At 47.6% G+C, this 24,304-nt stretch overlaps 1 protein-coding gene across 5 annotated transcripts; it reads left to right on the top strand.

Annotated features, from left to right (window-relative positions):
* The first annotated feature begins 427 nt into the window (after positions 1-427).
* On the top strand, positions 428-23,808 carry LOC120316527 (BRCA2-interacting transcriptional repressor EMSY-like). Of its 5 annotated transcripts, XM_039362232.1 has the most exons (9): positions 501-539; positions 6,319-6,404; positions 12,270-12,378; positions 14,037-14,136; positions 15,952-16,026; positions 16,977-17,158; positions 18,989-19,141; positions 20,566-20,828; positions 23,367-23,808. In XM_039362232.1, exons 3-9 carry the CDS (start codon positions 12,309-12,311, stop codon positions 23,706-23,708), a joined length of 1,185 nt encoding a protein of 394 aa, XP_039218166.1. In that variant the 5' UTR covers positions 501-539; positions 6,319-6,404; positions 12,270-12,308; the 3' UTR covers positions 23,709-23,808. The 5 variants fall into 5 exon arrangements, with proteins under 5 accessions (XP_039218169.1, XP_039218167.1, XP_039218165.1 ...); XM_039362235.1 differs by lacking the exon at positions 6,319-6,404 and having other exon boundaries at positions 428-539; positions 16,977-17,152; positions 18,992-19,141; XM_039362233.1 differs by lacking the exon at positions 6,319-6,404 and having other exon boundaries at positions 428-539; positions 18,992-19,141.
* The last annotated feature ends 496 nt before the right edge of the window (positions 23,809-24,304 follow it).

Genomic DNA, 24,304 nt, shown 5'->3' with positions numbered 1-24,304 from the left:
GTCCAACTGTGGTGGTGCATAGTGGATCATCACATCCTAGGGCCAGAGGAAGCTCAAAGCTAAATAACCGTACGGGGTGGGTGGTTTTGCAGAACCCCCTTGCCTTTATTTTCAACTCTTTTTTTGCTGCTCAGCGGCTAAAACCACTCGCCCTGGATGAGGATTTCAGCCAGCTTGAAATGCAGGTTTCCTGGCTGTAAATTCCATGGAGTGCCCCCATTCTTCGCCTGCCCCGCAAGCAAGAGCTGCGATAGGGAGCCGGAAGTGGAGGCGCTTTCATTCGATCAGGTTCTCTACGGACCCCGCCTCCCCCGCCCCGCTTTGGGGGACGAGGAGGCGGGGCCTCTCCGCAAGGCCCACGGGCAGGAGGACTACATCCCCCAGCATGCCCCGGGCGGCGCCGCGCAGGCGTACTGGGTGCGCTCCCCTGCCATCTTGGCTGCTTCCGCGGGAGCCGCCAAACAAACGCGAAGGTGCCCGGAGCGCGTCGGTCGCCGCGGGGCGGAGGGGTCGATGGTGGCGCCGGGGCGGGCTGGCAGGTGGGTCCGCGGGGGGCCGGCGGGGGCCTGGCGGGCGAGCGGGAGGGGGAGGCTGCAAGGAGGACTGCAAAGCCCATCGTCCCCAAACCGGAGGGGATGCCTCTCCCTCAGTCTGCCGCCACTCTCGTTCCCATCATCCCCGGGAGCCCCCTTCGCCCCCCCCCCGCCATCTCCTCAGGGGACATGGACACACACACACACACACACACACACACACAAACCACAATACACACGCACTCCAGAGCCCATCATTCCCAAACCGGAGGGGATGCCTTTCAGCCTGCCGCCACTCTCGTTCCCATCATCCCCAGCAGTCCCCTCCCCACATCTCCTCAGAGGACCTAGACACACACATGCACACAAACTACAACACACAGGCACTCCACAGCCCATCAGCCCCAGCCGCAGGGGATGCCTCTCCCTCAGCCTGCCGCCACTCTCGTTCCCATCATCCCCAGCAGCCTCCTCTCCCCCCCCCCATCATCTCCTCAGCTTGAGGGGGAGAAGGACACAGACAAAACACACAACACAAACACACCCACGCACACACGCTATTCACATCCCCGACGGGTCGGGTCACCAACCCCATCATCCCCGGCCGCCGCGTCTCCCTCGCCAACCCGCTCCCCATCATCCCCTGCCTGGCTGGACCCGCCCAAGGGGAGGAAGAAAGGGGGGGAAACTCCATGGAAAGTGTGTGTGTCTGTGTGTGTCTGTGTGTGGAGGGGGCGACTACAACTCTCATCCTCCACAGCCACGGGGGGGGTCTTGCGTAGAAGGGGAAGCTGTCTGGATGGGGGGGTCAAAGATGAAGGACTGAGGTTGGGGGGTTCCTCCTTTGGATGGGATTTGGGATGTTTTAATGGGAAAATAGAGGTGGATGCCTTTCTCCCCCCAGACCCCCCCCCAATTCTGCCCCCACCCCTTTGGGGAGGGGGGGCTTCTTCACTTCCCCCCTTGATTTCTGCAGGACCCTGGTTGGCTTCCCCCCCCTTTTGGGGGGGGTTTCTTGGGGATGACAATATCTGGTGCTTCCATCCTCCCCCTGTCCTTAGATGCCCCCCCACTCCTATCCAGGAGTGGGAAGAAAATACTGCCCCCCCCAGGTCAGGAAGAATTGTTTATGGGGGGGTTGCATCTCTTCCTCCACTTTTCCCTTCCCTCTTTTTTCCTTCTAGTCTCCCCTTCCCTCCTTTTTTTTGCATCCCTTCCTCTAATTTCCCCTTCCCCCTTTTATCCCACTAGTTTCCTCTTGCCCCTTTTTTGCATCCTTTCATTTCCTCTTCCCCCTTTTTCCTTCTAGTTTTCTCTTCCCCTACCCCCTTTTTTTGGCATCTCTTCCTCTAGTTTTCCTTCCCCTTTTTTTCTTCCAGTTCCCCCTCCCCCTCCCCTTTTTGCATGGCTTTCTCCTGTTTTCCTTTCCCCCTTTTTTCCTTCCAGTTTTCCTTTCCTCCTTTTTTCCTTCCTGTTTTCCTTTCCCCCTTTTTTCCTTCCAGTTTTCCTTTCCTCCTTTTTTCCTTCCAGTTTTCCTTTCCCCCTTTTTTCCTTCCAGTTTTCCTTTCCCCCTTTTTTCCTTCCAGTTTTCCTTTCCTCCTTTTTTCCTTCCAGTTTCCCCTTCCTTTTTCCTTCCAGTTTTCCTTTCCCCCTTTTTTCCTTCCATTTTCCCCTTCCTCCTTTTTTCCTTCCAGTTTCCCCTTCTCCCTTTTTTCCTTCCAGTTTCCCTCCCTTTTCCTTCCAGTTTCTCCCTTTTACTCCTCTAGCTTCCCTTTCCTCCCTTTTTTCCTTCCCGTTTCCCCTTCCTCCCTTTTATCCCTCTAGCTTCCCCTTCCCCTTTTTTGCTTTCTTCTCTTCTACTTCCCCCTTCCCCTTATTTTTGGCCTCTCTTTCCCTCGCCATCCCCTTTTGTGTGTGTTTGAGTGTGTGTGTGTGTGTGTGTGTGTGTGTTTTGGGGGGGAGGAAGGCAGTTGTGACCGATGAGAAAAGCACCATGGATCCATCCTGGGTGTGTGTGTGTGTGTGTGTGTGTCATTTTTTGACTCTTGCTTTTTCCCCAGATGAGTCTTCCTTCCCCTGCCCTTAGCTGCTTCCCCCCCCTCCCCATTTTAATTCCCTTTGACGGGCAGGAAAGAGACATGGCTTCTTGTTTTCCAATTTCCTCCTGGCTATTTTTTTCCCCTGGGGGGGGCGGCTCTCTTGGCAGCCCACATCCCCCTGTCAAAGGCAAGTGGAAGCCATTTCTCCCCTTTCCTTCCTCCTGGAGATTCATTCCTCCCCCCCTTCTCCCCCACCGCCTTTTCCGGCCTTTTGGGGGGGGGTCTTTGCTTGTGTTTTGTGATGTATGCCCCTCCCTTCTGGAGCATCCTTTGGCCTTGCTTTACTTCCGCCCAATGGTGAGCTTCCAGAGCGCTTTTGTGATTGTGGGAATCAAAATGCGGGCAGGATGGAAAGTCTTCCCTAATGGTTTTTTTAACCGCCGATTAAGCGGGGCCTTTTTTAAAACCTCGTCCGATGCGCCTAGTCCTCAACGTATAGCCCAGATTTTCTGTTGCTAAGCGAGACAGGCGTTCAGTGAATTTTGCCCCCTTTTGCTCGCCACCGTTGTTCAGTGAATCACAGCGGCTGTTAAGATAGGACACACGGTTGTTAAGTGGATCTGGCTTCTCTTCCCCCCCCCCCCCGACTTTGCTGGTCAGAAGGTCGCAAAAAGAGATTGCGTGACCCCCGGGGACGCTGCGACCGTCATAAGTACAAACCACTTGCCAAACCTCTGAAATTTGATTACGTGACCGTGGGGAAGCTGCGACGGTCGTAACTGTGAAAAATGGTCCTCAGTCGCTTTATTCAGGGCCGCTGCAACTTTGAACGGTCACTAAATGAACTGTTATAAGACGAGGACTACCTGTACAGTCTCCTTCCCGAGCCTTGAGTTTGCTTCCTTGGAAGAAAGTCTTGTAGCAGATTAGATTTTAAATTAGATTAGAGAACCTTTATTGTCGTTTTTCCCTGTGGGCACAATGGCACAATGAAATTGAGTTGCTTGCTCTCAAAAGTGTACACATACACCACGCACATTTAAAACATATTATATACAACATATGTTTAGACCTTCACCCTTACATCTAAGTCACATGATGTGATGCATGAGTAGGATAGAAACAGGAGCTTCTCCTACAGAGAAATCCATGCTCCGTTATCTCACCCATGCTCCGTTCATTGCACAGGGAATTCTCAATCTCCCTGCGGCTTGCAGAGACTGATCCAGCCACGGGATCCAGTGTGAGCAGGTTCTGCACAGCAGCAATTAAAATTTGTCAGATGATGGTCTGGGCCTCAAACTGAAAGAGGTTGAGACTCTAGAAAAGAGGGCAGAGAAGAGCAACAAAGATGATCAGGGGACTGCAGGTTAAAACATATGAGAAATGGTTGCTGGAATTATGTATGTCTAGTTTAATGAAGAGAAGGACGAGGGGGGACAGGATAGCAGTCTTCCAGTATCTCAGGGGCTGCCCCAAAGAAGAGGGAGTCAAGCTATTCTCCAAAGCATCAAAGGGCAGGACAAGAAGCAACGGATGGAAACTCATCAAGGAGAGAAGCAACCTAGAACTAAGAAGAAACTTCCTGACAGTTAGAACAATTGACCAGTGGAATCACCTGCCCCCAGAAGCTGTGGATGCTCCAACACTGGAAGTTTTTAAGAAGAGACTGGACAGCCATTTGTCCGAAATGGTATAGGGTCTCCTGCTTGAGCAGGGGGTTGGGCTAGATGACCTCCAGGGTCCCTTCCAACTCTGTGCTTCTGTTCTGTTTATCTTTCAGCGTTTTCGTTTGCTAAGAGGGTTTTGAATTGTAATGGATTTAGTTCGCCCTGTATTCTTTGTTTCCCTGGATTTACGTAACGTTTTACCTCTTTGGTAGTTTTTTTTTATTTTTTTAGCTTTTTGTCTATATACGTAAAATACCTTTAACTGTGTGTATTGTTTAGTTTTTAAATTATTGTTGCACCCTTCGGCTTTTCTTATTGCTGGCCTGGGACTGCAAGTAAAGATTTCAGTGGATTTGAGTAGGTTGAAGGTTTGAAGGGCCTAGAGCTTCTCAAATCAAGGTGGTCCTTGGGAGGTATGTATGGGTTTTAATTCCACCTGGATCCTGTTCGTTGCAATTGCCCATTGTCTTGTAATGCCCTGTGTTAGGGTGTATTTGCCCCTAAATCTTGCCACGTCTCGCCTGGGGCACTGTGGTTGATCTGTCCTTGGATGACCCAACTTTATGGATGCGGGCACAATTACTGTGTGTGTGTAATTGCCAGTTGGTTAGGCCTTTGCACTGTAGATCTCTCCATTCTGATTGGCCCTCCCGTCTGTCTGTCTGTCTGTCTATCTGGCATTTGAGGAGAACCTCAACTGCTCCATTTGAAGGTCCCGTTTTTTGACTGATCACAATTTTGGCCAGGTCTGTCTAGCTACCAGTTGGAGCAGGCGGGGGTGTGTGTGTCTGACAGATGTTGAATGTAACCACAGGTGACCTAGCAGATCTGAATGAGGATTTAGGGGATTCCCAAAGGATTCTGAGAATGAAATGGTCAGGTAAACAAGACTTCATCCGTGTTTGTTGACCGATCGTAAGGTTAGCCACGTCTGTGTCAATTCTCCATGGAAGCAAAACTAGGTGTGACGGATATTGAAGGTGGCCACAGGTGACCTAGCAGATCTTGATGAAAATTTTGGGGGTTTCCAAAGGATTTCTGGGAATGCAGCTGCCAGATTAATCAGAATTTGTCGATTGACGGCTCAGAATTTGGGCCAAGTCTGTCGGATTGCCCATTGGAGCAGGACTGTCGTGTGTGTTGGATAATGAATGTAACCTCAGGCGACAAATAGTCCTCGACGTACGACCACAACTGAGCCCCTTTCTGTTGCTAAGCGAGACATTCGTTAAGTGCATTTTGCCCCCTTTGATTTTGCTTGTTAGAAGGACGCAGAAGGGGATCGCGTGACCTCAAAACACGGCCAACTGTCGCCAATACAAGTCAGCTGCTAAAGCATCCACAGGGATGCTACAAAGGTGGTAAGTGTGAAAAAATGGTCACAAGTTGCTTTTTTTCAGTGCTGCTGTAACTTTGAATGGTCCCTAAAGGAACCGTTGTAAGCTGGAGGACTATCTGGAGTTGATCATTTTAGGGCATTCCCAAAAGAATTTTGGAATGAAATGCAAAGGGGCGCAGGGAGGATACAGAATAAAGAGATTCTCAGGTTTTGTGAAACAGCATCTGCCGGCCTTTTGTGACACTCACACACACAGAGACAGACACACACAAGGTGCTCGCCTTGCACGCCTTCAACTGGGTGTGTGCACAAAGTAGCCCTTGGGCATAGTTTCTGAGAAATGTAGGAACATCCTTGTTCCAGGGTGGTCCAGCAATTTAAGTGGATTTTCCAGAACAGGAAGCGAATTGTGGTTGTCAGGGTAATGATTTAAAAGCGAACCAGCTGGTGTAACGTATGATGTAACGATGGGAATGACGCAGCAGGGTCTGTGTCTCTTTAAGAGCCTTTGTATAAAAAGGTAAGGCTACGCAGATGTGTGCTCTCTCTTCCGTTTTCCTGCTGTAACTGTGGTTTGTTGGAGCCTGCAATACTAGCACATGTATGTATATTGCTCCTGGTGCATGATATTGTAGATAGGGTTAAGATAAACCACCATTTAATATAGGCCACCATTTACTGTGTTGACTCCTGGGTTACCTGCGCGCTCTGACAGTGGTTTATTGCTGAATTGACAGTCACACCATCCCCCAGAAGTGGTGGATTGACATTCCTTCTCTGGAGCATGCTTGCACTTGCTGAAACTCGACACTCGACCTCTAAAGTAAGGCATTTATTTATTTATTTATTTCTATCCCGCCTTTAATATTTTTACAGATAACTCAAGGCAGCAAACATATCCTTTCTCTTCCTGGTTTCCCCCACAACGACAACAACCCTGTGAAGTGGGTTGGACTGAGAGAGACAGACTGGTCCAAAGTCACCCAGCCTATTTTCTAGGGCTAAGGCGGGACTAGAACTCACCGTCTCCTGGGGATTGGCCCAAAGTCACGCTGCTGGCTTTCATGACTAAGGCAGGAGTAGAATTCACCGTCTTCTGGGGATTGGCCCAAAGTCACCCAACTGGCTTTCATGGCTAAGGTTAAACTAGACCTCACCGTCTCCTGGGGATTGACCCAAAGTCACCTAACTGGCTTTCATGGCTAAGGTTAAACTAGAACTCACTGTCTCCTGGTGATGGCCCAAAATCACCTAACTGGCTTTCATGGCTAAGGTGAAACTAGCACTCACCATCTCCTGGCGATTGGCCCACAGTCACCCAACTGGCTTTCATGGCTAAGGCAGGACTAGAGCTCACCGTCTCCTAGTGATTAGCCCAAAGTCATCCAGATGGCTTTCATGGCTAAGGTGAAACTAGAACTCACCGTCTCCTGGGGATTGGCCCACAGCTAGCTTTCATGGCTAAGGTTAAACTAGAACTCACCGTCTCCTGGTGATTGGCCCACAGTCACCTAACTGGCTTTCATGGCTAAGGTTAAACTAGAACTCACTGTCTCCTGGTGATGGCCCAAAATCACCTAACTGGCTTTCATGGCTAAGGTTAAACTAGAACTCACCGTCTCCTGGGGATTGGCCCACAGCTAGCTTTCATGGCTAAGGTTAAACTAGAACTCACTGTCTCCTGGTGATGGCCCAAAATCACCTAACTGGCTTTCATGGCTAAGGTTAAGCTAGAACTCACCGTCTCCTGGGGATTGGCCCACAGTCACCCAACTGGCTTTCATGGCTAAGGCGGGACTAGAGCTCACCGTCTCCTGGTGATTGGCCCAAAGCCATCCAGCTGGCTTTCATGGCTAAGATGGATCTAGAACTCGCCATCTTTTTTGCTTTCTAGCCTAATGCCTTAACCACAAGACCAAGCTGACTGATCAAAGGATAGGATCTACTCTCCTGTCCCAGGGCTGTAGGTATCTCCAAGCCTTTGAGAGACCCATGCAAGCTTCTGTGGTAAGGAGAGGTCCTCAGGCTGGTATGTTCAATGGAGACTGGAGTCCCTTTGGAAGGTTAGCGCTAAAGGTTTTCTGGACCACCACAGTTCCCATGTTCTTAATTTGTCGATTAGCTGGTGGCATCCTTAAGGCACGAGGGGACAACTTGACTATAGACCAGTGTTTCTCAACCTTGACCATTTTAAGGCATGTGGACTTCAACTCCCAGAATTCCACAGCCAGCAATGCTGGCTGTGGAATTCTGGGAGTTGAAGTCCACATGCCTTAAAATGGTCAAGGTTGAGAAACACTGCTATAGACGCTGTTGTGTTGAGCAGGGATCTCCCAACCTGGCCACCTGAAGTCTTGTGGACTTCAGCTCCCAGAATTCCCCAGCCAGTAGGGCTGACTGAGGAATTCTGGGAGTTGCAAGTCGGTAAGTCGAGAACTACGTGCACTCCCCATGTTGCTAATAGCATAAATTGGAGGGGAGAACAGCTGGAAAGGTGACCTTCTGTGCTTGAAAGGATTTTTTGGGCCTCTTCACCCCTTCCTCATGTCGAAAAGAAGGAAGCCTCCAGAAACGGTGTGAGGAATATGTTGACTTGCGATTGCTGATCCGTTGAGAGGAATGCTTGCAACTGCGCGCGGTTATGCAGTTCTTTGATTTCCTGCAATTACCGCTTGGCGGGTGCCAGTTCCACTCCTTATATCCATACCCTGCAGGGCTGTGTGTGCCGCTCTGGAGATTGCATTGCACTGTAGGATTGCATTGTGCTGGGTTGACTCACTCCTTTGGGCACTTTGGAAGGGTGGCTGGGGTGCCATAATGAGTAGAATAGAATAGAACCAGAAGAGAGGAGAAGAGAGGAGGAAAGAGAGAAGAGAAGAGAAAATATGGAATGGAATGGAAAATAGAAAAGAATAGGACAGAACAGAATATATGGAATGGAATTGAATGGAATGGAATAGAATGGAAAAGAAAATATGGAATGGAATATAGAATAGGAATAGAATATAGAATAGAATTAAGGAATAGAATAGAATTAAGGAATAGAATAAGAATTCGAATAGAATAGGAATAGAATAGAATAAGGAATAGAATAAAAGAGAATAGAATAGAATTAAGGAATAGAATAAGAATTAGAATAGGAATAGAATAGGAATAGAATAGAATTAAGGAATAGAATAAGAATTCGAATAGAGTAGGAATAGAATAGAATTAAGGAATAGAATAGAATTGAGGAATAGAATAGAACAGAATATATGGAATGGAATTGAATATAGAATAGGAATAGAATATAGAATAGAATAGAATAATATAGAATAGAATAATATAGAATAGAATTAAGGAATAGAATAGAATAAAAGAATAGAATAGAATAGAATAGAATAGAATAGAATAGAATAGAATAGAATAGAATAGAATAGAACAAAATTAAGGAATAGAATAGAATACAATAGAATATAATACAAAATATGGAATGGAATGGAATAGAATTTGGAAGCTTGCCTGCTTATAGTGAGAAGGGCTGAACAATTTCTCTCTCTCTCTCTCTCTCTCTCTCTCTCTCTCTCTCTCTCTCTCACACACACACACACACACACACACACACACGTCTTTTGCACGAACTCTCAATACAAGCTCATAAGTGATTGCCCAGCCCAGAATGCTTGCTGTGGTATTCTGGGAGTTGGAAGTCCACATATGTTCAAATCTCCAAGCTTGAGGAACACTAGACTGCCTTAACCTACGAGGCCAAACTGCCTCTTCTAAGTACAGATTGTCCTCAACCTATGGCCACGATTGAGCCCAAACGTCATGCTGTGAAGTGGTCAGTTCACTTGGTGAGTTTCGCCCCAATTTAAGGCCTTTCTTGCCCCAGTGCTTAAGATAGTCGCACGGTTGTTAAGTGAATCTGGCGTTCCCCGTGGATGCTTGTCGGAAGGTCGCCAAAGGGGATCACGTGACCCTGGGAGACGGCAAACTGTCCTAAGCACCAGTCAGTTGCTCAGCGTCTGAATTTTGATCGCATGACCCATGGGGATGCTGCAGCGGTCGTCAGGGTGAAAACGGGTCAGGAGTCACTTTTTTTTCAGCTGACTTTGAACGGTCATCAAACAAACTGTTGTAAGTCGAGGACTAACCATAGAGCTTGTCCTGTTCTCTCTTGAACATCTCGTTCTGTCTCCACAGGGGTTGCAGGGATCATTTGTGTATATGGCATGGTGTTCCAAAGATGGTGAGGGGTCCTGGGTGCTGTTTGAGCTGGCTGGTTTCCTTCCAGACGTTTCATTATCCTAACTAGAGAACATCATCAGTGCTACAAGAGAGTGGGGTTTGTGGTGTAGAGGAGGAGGAGGAGGAGGAGAAGGAGGAGGAGGAGGAGGAGAAGGAGAACAAGAACAAGAACAAGAAGAACAACAACAACTGTGGGGACCTTGGTGCTCTTGGAGCTTGCTGGTTTCCTTCCAGATGTTTCATTATCCAACTAGGTAACATCATCAGTGCTACAAGAGAGTGGGGTTTGTGGTGTAGAGGAGGAGGAGGAGGAGGAAGAGGAGGAGGAAGAGAGCTGTGGGGACCTTGGTGCTCTCTGAGCTTGCTTGTTTTCTTGCAGACGTTTCATTACCCAGCTAGGTAACATCATCAGTGCTACAAGAGAGTGGGGTTTGTGGTGTGGAGGAGGAGGAGGAGGACGAGGAGGAGGAGAAGGAGGAGGAGAACTGTGGGGACCTTGGTGCTCTCTGAGCTTGCTTGTTTTCTTGCAGACGTTTCATGACCCTAACCAGGTAACATCATCAGTGCTACTGTAGTAAGGAGTGCTGTTTGCTGTGCGTTTATATTCTGCCGTCTTGCCTACCTGGGTGGGTGGGATCATGGACTCTTTGGTTGGGCTTCCTTACTAATGGCTCTTTGGCCGTTTCTTGATCGGCGGGGTCTTGCTTACTCGATGGTTGGGCCTAAAGTTGACCTTGGAGCTAATCTATGTGGATCTGAGTGCGGATTCCTGGTGCTGGAGTCTTTTTCCCTTTGGGGGCTGGTGGATCGTCTCTTTTGCACGGTCTGTAGATGCCGTTAATGTCTGTGTGCCGATCGGTGGCTCATTGGTCAGAGTGCCAGGCTTCTGGAAATTCCCCGGCATTTTTGGCCCGGTCTAGGATGGTCACATGTTCCCAATTGAAGCGCTGGTTGAATCTGTATGTTGTGGAAGTCAAGAATTGTCGTCAAAAGATTGCGATGGAGGACTTTTCTCCCCTAATGCTCTTTGTGTCTCTTCCCAGGGAGGCTCAGCTCCGCAGGAGCCGACTGACCGGGCAACAAATATAAAGATATTTTAGATACGGATGGGAAATTAAAATCTAAACAAGAATTGGAAAATCAGGGAATTAATCTGTCTTGGTGGGCGCATTTACAGATACAAAGCAGATATGAAAAAGATGTAAAAATGTATGGATTTTATAAGGACCAGTCTGTGTTTGATAAGATTTTGTTATCCTCAGATGAGAAATTAATTAAGAAATTGTATAACTTTTTGTTAATTTTAGATATGGAAAGTGAGCAAGTGAAAGAAACGATGACAAGATGGGAAAATTTTTTTGGTTATAATATAGAATTAGAAAAAATGGCAAATGTTATGGGAGAGAAACTATAAATTAACAATGTCAACTTCACACAAAGAAAATTTGTATAAAATGTTTTATAGATGGCACCTTCCACCAGCAAGATTAGCAAAAATGTTTAAAAATATGTCAGATAGATGTTGGAAATGTAAACATAACATAGGCACGTATTATCATATTTGGTGGACGTGGGAAGGCAAAGGCTTATTGGAAAAATATACATTTGTGGTTAGAAAAAATATTGGGCGAACAAGTGGATTTTAAACTTGAACTTTTTCTACTAGGCCAATGGTTTTCAACCTTTTTAATGCCGCGACCCCCCAACCGGTCATAAGTTGAGGACTACTCAACCGGTCGTAAGTCGAGGACTACTCAACTGGTGCAGCACCGTTTGCAGAATGGGACTTTTGGCGGGCTCAGCAGGGCCGAGACAGCCTGGACAATTCCTATTGGCTTTTGAAAGCCAATAGAATTAGACTCTATTCAAGAGAGTCTATTCTATTGGCTTTCGAAAGCCAATAGAATAAAAGGGAGGAGCACAGCTAAGGAAAAGGGGGAAAAAATGGCAGACTGCGTTGTTTGGCAACCCCCGTGAAATGGTCGTTCGACCCCAAATGGGGTCCTGACCCACAGGTTGAGAACCACTGTACTAGGCATTATGCCTGAAAAGACTAATAAGCAGAAATTATATTTAATTTTACACATCACCACAGCAGCGAGAATAATTTTTGCACAATACTGGAAGAATGAAGGCTTGCCATCAGAAGAAGAAATAATCAGGAAAATACTGGCATGTGCAGAGATGGACAGATTAACTATGAGGTTGAAAGACAAAGAAGATACAGACTACTATCAAATTTGGAATTTATTTTATTCTTGGTTAGAGAAGAGAATGAAGGATTAGGAATTGAACATGTATTAGCTTAGCAAACTCCAGACAACTTTGTTGATTGGAAAATTAACATATGTTGATGAAAAAATAATAATAATAAAAATATATATATAAAAAAGAATTGTCGTCAAAAGATTGCGACGGAGGACTTTTCTCCCCTAACGCTCTTTGTGTGTCTTCCCAGGGAGGCTGAGCTCTGCAGGAGCCGACTGACCGGGCAACGATGCCTGTGGTGTGGCCAACACTTCTGGACCTCAGCCGGGATGAATGCAAGAGGGTCCTCCGGAAACTGGGTAAGTCCAGCCTGGATGGGGGACCTTTCCAGAGAAGGACAAGCTCCTAGCCCTCAAGATGGAGTGTAGGTAGACGATTCAATACGGTGGGCAATAGATAACTCTGAGGAAATAGAACCAGATTAGATTCAAATAGATAAAAGGTGTATTTCGGATATTATAGTTGGTTATGAGATGAGAGAATGGAAATTCAGATTACCCAAAATCTGAAAATGATACATATTAAAGGTTAAATTGGAATATTGATCAGAAATTTAAAAAATGAGTAAAAAAAATCAATAACAGGACATGGATCGTTTATGAAAATTAGAATGTAATTAGGATTAAAACTTTATTGATAAATGTAATAAAGATGTTCTTATTGAGCTGATCTATTAGAAATGTGCTCATCTGAATACGAGACAGTCAATGTTAAGGGAAAAAGAATGATTTGATGTTGTAACCTGAGATTTGCACTAAGACTTCGTAATAATAGTAATGATGATGATGATGATGATGTTGTTGGAAGGGATCTTGGAGGTCATCTAGTCCAACCCCCTGCTCCAGCAGGAAACCCTACACCATTTCAGACAAATGGCTGTCCAGTCTCTTCTTAAAAACTTCAGTGTTGGAGCATTTACTGCTTCTGGAGGCAGGTTGTTCCACTGGTTAATTGTCCTCGCTGTCAGGAAGTTTCTCCTTAGTTTCTCCAAGTCATGAAGGGGCCATAGTTCCCCCATGCTGGCTTAGGAATTCTGGGAGTTGAAGTCCCCAAGTCATGAAGGGGCCATAATTCCCCTATGTTGGCTGAGGAATTCTGGGAGTTGAAGTCCCCAAGTCATGAAGGGGCCATAGTTCCCCCATGCTGGCTTAGGAATTCTGGGAGTTGCAAGTCCCCAAGTCATGAAGGGGCCATAGTTCCCCCATGCTGGCTGAGGAATTCTGGGAATTGAAGTCCACAAATAATGAAGGGGCCATAATTCCCCTATGTTGGCTGAGGAATTCTGGGAGTTGAAGTCCACAAGTCATGAAGGGGCCATAGTTCCCCCATGCTAGCTGAGGAATTCTGGGAGTTGAAGTCCCCAAGTCATGAAGGGGCCATAGTTCCCCCATGCTGGCTGAGGAATTCTGGGAATTGAAGTCCACAAGTCATGAAGGGGCCATAATTCCCCCATGTTGGCTGAAGAATTCTGGGAGTTGAAGTCCCCAAGTCATGAAGGGGCCATAGTTCCCCCATGTTGGCTGAGGAATTCTGGGAGTTGAAGTCCCCAAGTCATGAAGGGGCCATAATTCCCCCATGTTGGCTGAGGAATTCTGGGAGTTGAAGTCCCCAAGTCATGAAGGGGCCATAATTCCCCCATGTTGGCTGAGGAATTCTGGGAGTTGAAGTCCACAAGTCATGAAGGGGCCATAATTCCCCCATGTTGGCTGAGGAATTCTGGGAGTTGAAGTCCACAAGTCATGAAGGGGCCATAGTTCCCCCATGCTGGCTGAGGAATTCTGGGAGTTGAAGTCCACAAGTCATGAAAGGGCCATAGTTCCCCCATGTTGGCTGAGGAATTCTGGGAGTTGAAGTCCACCAGTCAGAAAAGGGCCAAGTTTGAAGACCCCCTGCATTCTTGTCTCCTGCGACTTCCTTTGAATCTCAACCTCTCTTTCCTCCTCTTTGCGCTGCGTAGAACTGGAAGCCTACGCTGGAGTGATCAGTGCCTTGCGGGCCCAGGGAGATCTGACGAAGGAGAAGCGGGACCTTCTGGGAGAACTTTCCAGAGTGCTGAGGTAAAAACCTAGGTTAGCCTGGATGGGGTGGCTTTCTTTCTGCTAAGGAAGGCTGGGCCCAGTTGGCAATTCAGGGATAGATGCAATAATAATAATAATAATAATAATAATAATAATAATAATAACAACAACAACAACAACAACAACAACAACAACAACAACAACGCAGGAAGTGGATGGTTTTCTTCCCTCATCAGTAGAAAATTCTACCTTTAGAGCAGGGGTCTGTCTTCAAACTTGGCCCTTTTATGACTTGTGGACTTCAACTCCCAGAATTCCTCAGGCTGAGGAATTCTGGGAGTTGAAGTCCACAAGTCATAAAAGAGCCAAGTTTGAAGACAGACCCTCTGCTTTAGAGGATTACAGGTCATCCTCGACTTACATCCATTCATTTAATGACTGAAGTTACAACAGTACTGGAACGAGTCGCTTACTACACTTAACAATCGTCACAGCATTTCTAGAGTTAATGTGATCGAAATTCGAGTGCTTGGCAACCAGCATGTGTTTACAAGGGTTGTGACATCTGAGGGCTGTGTGATCCCCATTTGCAGCCAAACAAAGTCAAGGGGGGGGAAGCTAAATTCACTTAATAAGTGCAGGATTCATTTGAAAGTCTCCTTGTTCACTGACCATTTGACGTTACAGTGGGAGACATTCTTTTTTTTTTTTAATTTGAAATTTGGTATTCCAAAAGGTGAAATACAAATAAGGAACAACAAAAAATAACAAGCACTACAAACAAGGCAGGAAAAAAATGAACAATACTGGATTTTTTTTAAAAAAAGGGAAGAGGAGAGTATATATATATAACAGATATGCAGTTAACACTCAACAAACATCCACCCTGGCTGAATGTGGATAACTCCTATCTAACAGATTCCTCTTCTTGCTCAAGGGGGTCTACAAATGGTTGTAAATTTTCCCACCTATATTTAACTCAATCAGTACGTTAAACCCTCACGTCTTAACAAATATTTCAGATAGAAAATTCCATTCTCTATCAATCAAATCGACCCCATCTCTCTTCACTGTTAATTGGTAACCCCCCAAATTAAACTAATCTTCGAAACTTATGGTTACAGCCATCACAGCATCCCTGCAATCACATGATTGCAATTTGGGCACTTGACAACTGGCTGGCAATTACAACAGGGTCACATGACCTCCATTTGCAACCTTCGCTGCTGATTTCTAAACCCCCCCCCCACAAAAAAAAACCCGAGAAGAGATTGCCAATATTAGTCATGTGACCATGGGACAAAGCAACCACCTGGGACTCACTTAACAACAGCCACGGGAACCACCGCTCCTGCTGTCGTTAAGTTGTCACGGTGCCGTGACATCATGTTTTATGGGCCCCGTTGTTTAGCGACAGTTGCCGGTCCCGATTCCCATGGTGAAGTGAGGATCACCTATGTCAGTGATCCATCTGTTGCTTCTTTTAGAGACTGAGTGCCCAAACTGCAACCCAAAACCCACTTATGCATCGTCGAGTGCCGGGTGGGTGTGGCCACCAACTTTGCAAGATCTTTTTTTTTCCCACGAGAAGTTGAAATTGACTGATTGATTGAACCTTTCTTTTTTTTTTTTTTTTGCACGTGGTGGCGGCCTAAAGCGAAAACATTTTATAAAACCCAGCTGAAGGCCTAGGACTGGGGCGACAGCGCGCGTGCCCACAGAGAGGGCTCTGAGTGTCACCTCTGGCACCCGTGCCATAGATTCGCCACCACTGACCTATGTAGTCTTGCTTCTCTTCAGTGTCTGTTCCGGTTTGCAAAGCTGAAGTTAAACCTGATCCATGTCTTTCGACAGCATTTCGACGGAAAGACACCGGGCGGAAGTTCGGAGGGCGGTCAACGATGAACGCTTGACAACGATTGCACATAAGTAAGATGGACGCCTTATGAACACTTTAGAACCAAATCTCGCATGGGCAACATTTCCAAGTGTTTCTTTTGCCTTTAAGGGCCCCGTGCCCAGTACATGGTTGACGCTAATAATTTCTTCCTTTATTAAACTTAATAATAATAATAGTAAAGTTGGAAGGGAACTTGGAGGTCATCAAGTCCAACCCCCTGCTCATGCAGAAAACCCTATACCATTTCGGACAAATGGCTGTCCAGTCTTTTCTTAAAGACTTCCAGTGTTGGAGCATTTACTGCTTCTGGAGGCATGTTCCACTGATTAATTGTTTTAATTGTTTTCACTGTCAGGAAGTTTCTCCTTAGTTCCAGGTTGCTTCTCTCCTTGCTTAGTTTCCACCTGTTGCTTCTTGTCCTGCCTTCTGGTGCTTTGGAGAACAGCTTGACTCCCTCTTCTATGGGGCAGTCCCTGAGATACTGGAAGGCTGCTATCATGTCACCCTTGGTCCTTCTTTCCATTAGATTAGACACACCCAATTTCTGCAACCGTTCTTCGTATGTTTTAGCCTCAAACAAAAGTTCCAGTATATGGATTTGATACGCTCAATCAATCAGAATAGACCCTGGAGGTTTTCTAGCCCAACCCGCTAGGCAAGCAGGAGACCCTATACCAGGGGTGTTCAAATTTGACCTTTTTATGACTTGTGGACTTCAACTCCCAGAATTCCTCAGCCAGGCACGCGTGCCTGGCTGAGGAATTCTGGGAGTTGAAGTCCACAAGTCATAAAAGGGCTAAGTTGGAAGGCCCCCTGCCCTAGACCATTTCAGACAAATGGCTGTCCATTCTCTTTTTAAAAACCTCCAGTGTTGGAGCACCCACAACTTCCGCAGGCAAGTTGTGATTAGGGAAAGCTTTTTAAGTAATTCAAGTGGGAAGTGAACGGGCTGTTTCTAAACTTGCGGGTTTCCCTTCAGCATGTCCGGGCCGAACAGCTCTTCCGAGTGGTCCATCGAAGGCCGTCGGCTGGTTCCTCTGATGCCCCGGTTGGTTCCTCAAACAGCCTTCACGGTCACAGCCAACGCGGTGGCCAACGCAGCTCTCCAGCATAACACGTCTCTGCCTTCCCCTGCAGAAACAGGAAGCAAAGAAGGTGAGGGTAGGTGGCCTTTATGCTTCTACAGCATGGCACCTGGGAAGAAAGGAGATACGTCCACGGAGATTCCCCGTCATCCAGATCATGGTCATCCCATAAGTGCTTTTTTTCAGGAGACAACTGGACTTCCTTTGTTTTTCGAAGACATTTCGCTTCTCATCCAAGAAGCTTGTTCAGTTCTCACTCTCCTCCCTCATTTAGTCAGAACTGAAGGAACTTCTTGGGTGAGCCATTATGCTTTTTCACGAGGCAACTGGACTTTCTTGTTTTTATTTTGAAGACTTTTCACTTCTCATCCCAGAAGCTTCTTCAGCTCCGACTGGATGGTGGGGAATGGAAGGATTTATACTCCTTGCAGACAGCTGGTCATTTGCATCCTTTTAGAGCAGATCAACCCCGACTGCTCTTTAGAAGGCCAGATCCTGAAGTTGAAACTCAAATACTTTGGCCACCTAATGAGAAGGAAGGACTCACTGGAGAAGGGCCTAATGCTGGGAAAGATTGAGGGCAATAGAAGAAGGGGACGACGGAGAAGGAGAGGGCTGGATGGAGTCACTGAAGCAGGAGGTGTGAACTTAAATGGACTCCAGAAGATGATAGAGGACAGGAAGACCTGGAGGAACATTGTCCATGGGGTCGCGATGGGTCGGACACGACTTCGCAATTAACAACAACAACAAGAGCAGACATGTCAAACACAAGGCCCGGGGGCCGGATGCGGCCCGCAAAGTGGTTTCGTGTGGCCCGCGAAGCCATCCTGGAAACAGTGAGGGAACGGCCCCCTGCTGCCTTGGCCCTGGCCCAGGCCGGCCGGGAGCCAATGTACAATTTTGTGGTGGCCATCTGTGCTGAAACGCATTCAGTCTTAGCTCCACAAGGCCATCTGGAAACAGCAAGGAACCAGCCCCTGCCATGTTGGCCCTGCCCCCTGGGTGCATGCTGGGGAGGTGTCACCCTTTGTGAGGAATGAAGAAATGCACCATCGCCTGGAAGTGGCCAGCAAATGGCCCGTGCCTACTTCACCATATCCGTCTTGATGGGCTCCGGCGGTTTCAGGAGGCAGTGAGGCTCCTCCAGTGGACCATGCCTTGTCACTTGCCCCGTCCCACCCCCTTCTGCCAGAGACCCTCCAATCTGTCCCACTCCTGCCCAGGCCCCCACAGGCACCCTTGACAGCTGCCATGCCCACCCAGTAGGCCACACCCACTCCGTCCACACCCACCCAGTAGGCCACCCCCACCCTGGCCACCCCCCCAAGGGCAACCACAGTGCTGATGCAGCCCTCAATAAAATTGAGTTTGACACCCCTGTTTTAGAGAGTCGTTGAGGCCACTTGGAGGCTTATCTTTGTCCTCAGGGTCACCTGAGGGATGCAAATGAGTGTGGAGTCTTCTTGGAACGGCTGAAACATTCTGCAGAAAGCACAACTCCACAACACAGTCCTTTCAGTTGTTCCAAAGAGGCTCCACACTCATTTGCACCACTCAGGTGACCCAGAGGACACAGACAAACCTCCAGGTGGCCTCAACGACTCTCTAAAAGGATGCAAATGACCAGTTTTTCTGCAAGGAGTATAAATCCTTCCGTTCCCCACTGTCCAGTCAGAGCCGAAGAAGCTTCTTGGGATGAGAAGTGAAACGTCTTCAAGGAAAAACCAAGAAAAAAAGCGCCTTTGGGATAAGAAGGGAAATAGTTTTCACAAACAAGCCTTAAACAGGGATTTTTGAGGGCAGGGGATGCTCTTGTGTGACTCTACTGGGCCCACACACGATTCGAGAAAGCAGAGCCTATTCTGAAAACCATCTGAAACGGGTGTCTTGACTTCCTCTTCAGTAGTGGTTTGTTACTCCTACACAACTACCACCTCTACGCCGACGTCCACCCCGGTACCAAGCGGTAGCATTGCGACGGTTAAATCCCCCAGACCTGCCAGCCCAGCTTCCAACGTGGTCGTTCTCCCAAGTGGAAGTGCTGTTTACGTTAAAAGTAAGTATAACTGATAAAGTTTTAAAACAGGTTTAGTAGTAGTAGAAATTTAATTTAGAAATGGAATATTTTAAACGTATTATATTATTTGAAGGAAATAGAGAAGAGACAGTGAGTGTATTGAGTTGAATTGTTTATTCATGTTTTTACTTTGGAATATCTGATTACCCAAACACCACGGTGTGTCCTGAGTACTTTTTCTTAAAAATTAAAAAACCAATAAAATATTTTCAAAAAAAAAAAAAAGTGTGTTTTCAGTCAAAATGGAAGCTCTGGACTTGAAAGAGCTTAAGAGATGATCAAAACCTGTTGGTGACGACCTCAAAGCAGGCTGCTTCAATGCCAGTGCAGCATTTGAAGTTTGGAATGGCAAATTCAAGCAGCTCTTTTGGAAGTTAGACTACTTCTAATACTCTTGGAAAAGGTCGTTTTCAAGGTGGCAGGTTAGAACGTTTTGATTGGACAGGTAGATAGACCTCGTTAGGGCGACCACAATTGGGATTGGCAACTTGGTCGCTAAGTGGAACATCACCTGAGCCGGAGCGAGCTTATAATTTTATTTCAGCTCCCCCCCACCCTTTGGAATGTGCATTCCAGTGCTGGGATAATGAGCAAGACGGGAATTGGTGTTTACGTTCCTTGGAGAGAAAGGGATTATAAGATATCATTTTGTCACCGAGATCTGCCTTATATTGGGTTATGCGGTATGCCCTATGTCACAGATTACAACTGGGAAGTTGTGTCCATTTTTTTGAAGCAAGTGTACATACAAATTTTAACTTTGCTCGTTGGAAGCTGGCTAGGATGGTTAGGGATGGTGATCACATGACCCTGGGACCCTGCAACCATTATAAATACCGTATATGCCGGTGTATTAGGCGACCCAGCGTATAAGACGACCCCCGTCTTTATCGCCGAGCCGCATTCCTAGAACGTCGTCTTATACGCCGGAAACTACCAGTATTTCCGGTGTATAAGACGACTCGGTGTATAAGACGACCCCCGTCTTTGGCGCCGAGTTTAGCGCTTCCGGAAGTCGTCTTATAAGCCGGCATATATGGTAAATACATGCTGGTTGCCGAGTGTCCGAATCTTGATCAGGTGATCATGGGGTTGCCGCAACAGTCCTAAGTGTGAAACCGTAAGATTTCCGTTGCTGTCGTAACTTTGAACGGCCACTACATGAACGGTTGTAAGTCAAGGGCTACCGGTACTTAATTCAACCTTTCTGTTTTGCCATTCGTCGTAGGAGGTGTTGGTCGGCGAAACTTCCCAGAAGCTAAAAGGCACATGTCGCGAACAGTTGTAAATCTCTCTCTCTCTCTCTCTCTCTCTCCATCTGTAAAATGCTTTATCAAGTGATTTTCTTTGGATCCTTCCGGATCAACAAAATAAGGACCCAGAGTCTCTGCTCTTCGTTGCAGGCGTGACTTGTTCGGACGAGGACGAGAAACCCCGCAAGAGGCGCCGTACCAACTCCTCAAGCTCTTCCCCTGTGCTCCTGAAAGAGGTCCCCAAGGCCATCCCCCCGGTCACCAAGACCATCACGGTGCCCGTAGGAGGCAGCCCTAAGATGAGCAGCATCATGCAGAGCATTGCCAACTCCTTGCCACCCCACATGTCTCCCGTGAAGATCACCTTCACCAAACCTTCCTCCACGCAGACCACCAACACCACCACCCAGAAGGTCCGAGCTGGGATCAGGGCAGTTTGGGAGAAAGCTTCTCCTACTCTTAATCAAAGGGTTGGGTCAGGACAGTGATGGCGAATCTATGGCACGCATGCCAGAGGCAGCACTCAGAGCCCTCTCTGTGGGCACACTTGCCGCCGCCAGCTCGCTCAGGTCCATTAGGCCACCACTGGTGCCCCACCCAGCACAAAGGCGGCGAAGCAGCTGGCTAGCAAGCCCGAGTAGAGGTGGTAGAGCACGCCCCCATTCGCTCGCTGGCCTCTTGTGTGTGGTGGCCGATGGTGTCAGGCAGCAATGGCACCCACGCCCCACCCCCTGCCTCACCACGCCGGATGAGCCTCCTGCCCTGCGCCCCACCCACCAGAGACCCCCTGGATCTCCCCCAATCCTACCCAGCCCCCACAGGCATCCCCCCACGAGCAACATCAAGGTGGCCATGCCCACCCTGGCCACGCCCACTCAGTCTGCCGTGACCACCGAGCCACCCCCACCCAGTGGGCCATGCCCCCCACCCTGAGGGCACCACAATGCTGATGCGGCCCTGGCACTTTTCGATAAACAAGTGGGTTTTGGGTTGCAGTTTGGGCACTTGGTCTCTAAAAGGTTCGCCATCACTGGGTTAGGGTCTTCTGCAAGGGGGGGTGGCTGAGCCACTCCAACTACAGGTAGTCCTTGATGTCAACGCTGCTAACACGGGATGTTGTTGCTTTGCCAACATGTGGAGATGCAGCCTTATTCTTCCTTATGCTTTACTCTTAGAATTAGATGATGGGGGGGGAGGATTGTGATGAGAGTTAGTTAGACATAACAATTCAGAGACTTTTGAAATAAGAGATGATAAAGAAATGGCAGGCTGGAGAACGGGAGGGAAAGCCTGCATTTCAAAAAGAGAATGTGATTTATGAGTGTAAATTAGGGAAGTGAATTGTGCTTTGATACTATGTGCTTAGGGGAGGGGAATTCAGATTTCGGCTTCGACCATGTATACTAAAGATTAAAGATTCTTTAAGGTAACCATGCCTTGAAGTACTTTAAAAAGTTTCATTTGTCAGAATCATGACACTTGAATTACGACCACAATTGAGCCCAAAATCTATGCTACTAAGAGGGACACTTATTAAGTGAGCTTTGCCCCCTTTTATGACGCTTCTTGCCACAGTTGTTAAGGGAACGACTGCAGTCATTAAGCGAGTTAACAGGGTTGTTCAATGAATCTAGCTTCCCCAGAATGGTCCCGCGACATTGCAACTGTCATAAATACGAGTCGGTTGCCAAGCTTTATAGAGCCCTGATGGCGGAGTGGTTAGAATGCAGTATTGCAGGCTAATTCAGCTCACTGCCATCAGTTCGATCCTGACCGGCTCAAAGTTAACTCAGCCTTCCATCCTTCGGAGGTCGGTAAAATGAGGACCCCGATTGTTGGGGCAAATATGTTGACTATGTAAACCACATAGGGAGGGCTGTAAAGCACTGTGAAGCAGTATATAAGTGTAGGTAGGTAGGTAGGAAGGAAGGAAGGAAGGAAGGAAGGAAGGAAGGAAGGAAGGAAGGAAGGGCTGTGGTGGCACAGTGGTTAGAATGCAGTACTGCAGGCTAATTCAGCTCACTGCCATCAGTTCGATCCTGACCGGCTCAAGGTTGACTCAGCCTTCCATCCTTCGGAGGTCAGTAAAATGAGGACCCAGATTGTTGGGGGCAAATATGCTGACTCTGTAAACTGCTTACGGGAGGACTGTAGAGCACTGTGAAGCGGGACATAAGTCTAAGTCTGGGGTAGGCAACCTTGGTTCTTTTATGACTCGTGGACTTCAACTCCCAGAAATCCCGAGCCAGCCATACTGAGGGGAAAGAGAGAGGTTTCCAAGCTGAGCCATGCTGGCTGAGGAATTCTGGGAGTTGAAGTCTCCAAGTCATGAAGGGGCCATAGTTCCCCCATGCTGGCTGAGGAATTCTGGGAGTAGAAGTCCACAAGTCATGAAGGGGCCATAGTTCCCCATGTTGAGCTGGGAGTTGAAGTTCATGAAGGGGCCATAGTTGAGGAATTCTGGGAGTTGAAGTCCACGAGTCATGAAGGGGCCATAGTTCCTCCATGCTGGCTCAGGAATTCTGGGAGTTGAAGTCTCCAAGTCATGAAGGGGCCATAGTTCCTCCATGCTGGCACGGGAATTCTGGGAGTTGAAGTCTCCAAGTCATGAAGGGGCCATAGTTCCTCCATGCTGGCACGGGAATTCTGGGAGTTGAAGTCCCCGAGTCATAAAAGAGCCAAGGTTGCCTGCCCCTGGTCTAAGTGCTATTGCTGCCTGAATTTTTGTCATGTGAGCATGGGAATGCCCCAACGGTCATAAAGTGTGAAAAATGGTCATAACTCACTTTTTTAGGGCCGTTGTAACTTTGAACGGTCACTAAACGAACTGTCGTTAGTTGAGGACTACCTGTCCTTAGGTCTGTCATTTTTGAGCACTAGCCTGGAAGCACCACAGGAGAAATGAGCACATTTGTCTCCGTTGCCAAACGTTTCTCAATGTTCTCTTCCAGGTAATCATCGTGACCACATCACCCAGCTCCACATTTGTCCCCAACATCCTGTCAAAATCTCACAACTACGCAGCTGTCACCAAACTCGTCCCGACATCGGTGATAGCATCCACCACCCAGAAGCAGCCCATGGTCATAACGGCTTCACAGTCCTCTCTAGTTAACAACAGCACCACCACCGCCACCACCACTAGCTCCTCCACCGGGAGCTGTTCCACGCCGTCTTCCATGCCCAGCACAGTTGCGGTGACCACCGTAGTGTCCTCAACACCCTCTGTGGTTATGTCATCCATTGCACAGGGTAAGATGCCGGCTGATTTGAGTAAGAATGGAAGGTCCTAGAACAGGGGTAGGCAACCTTGGCCCTTTTATGACTCGTGGACTTCAACACCCAGAATTCCTGAGCCAGCATGGCTCAGCTTGGAAACCTCTCCCTTTCCCCTCAGCATGACTGGCTCAAGAATTCTGGGAGTTGAAGTATATGAGTCATGAAGGGGCCATAGTTCCCCCATGCTGGCTGAGGAATTCTGGGAGTTGAAGTCCACAAGTTATGAAGGGGCCATAGTTCCCCCATTCTGGCTGAGGAATTCTGGGAGTTGAAGTCCACAAGTCATGAAGGGGCCATAGTTCCCTCATACTGGCTCAGGAATTCTATTCTATTCTACTCTACTCTACTCTACTCTACTCTACTCTACTCTACTCTACTCTACTCTACTCTACTCTACTCTATTCTTTGAAGACGTTTTGCTTCTCATCCAGGAAGCTTCTTCAGCTCTGAGTGGACGGTGGGGAATGGAAGTCAGAGCTGAAGAAGCTCTACTGATGAGAAGCGAAACGTCTTAAAAGAAAAAATCCAGCCGCCTGGCAAAAAAGCACCTTTGGGATTCCGACTGAAATCTTGAGTTAAGTCTTGAATCTCCTTGGCGATGGCCTTTGGC

This window comes from Crotalus tigris, unplaced genomic scaffold, assembly GCF_016545835.1.
Source record: "Crotalus tigris isolate CLP2741 ecotype Arizona unplaced genomic scaffold, ASM1654583v1 scf7180000019400.194151, whole genome shotgun sequence".
Classification (NCBI taxonomy): domain Eukaryota; kingdom Metazoa; phylum Chordata; class Lepidosauria; order Squamata; family Viperidae; genus Crotalus; species Crotalus tigris.
Note: the sequence above shows the minus strand (reverse complement) of the source record. Positions and strands in the feature narration are given on the sequence as shown.

Coding starts and splice junctions, on each gene's coding strand:
- LOC120316527 (XM_039362232.1), top strand. CDS start 12,309: ATGCCTGTGGTGTGGCCAACACTTCTGGACCTCAGCCGGGATGAATGC. Junction 16,027..16,976: donor TTGACAACGATTGCACATAA/GTAAGATGGACG, acceptor GTTTCCCTTCAG/CATGTCCGGGCCGAACAGCT. Junction 20,829..23,366: donor CCAACACCACCACCCAGAAG/GTCCGAGCTGGG, acceptor GTTCTCTTCCAG/GTAATCATCGTGACCACATC.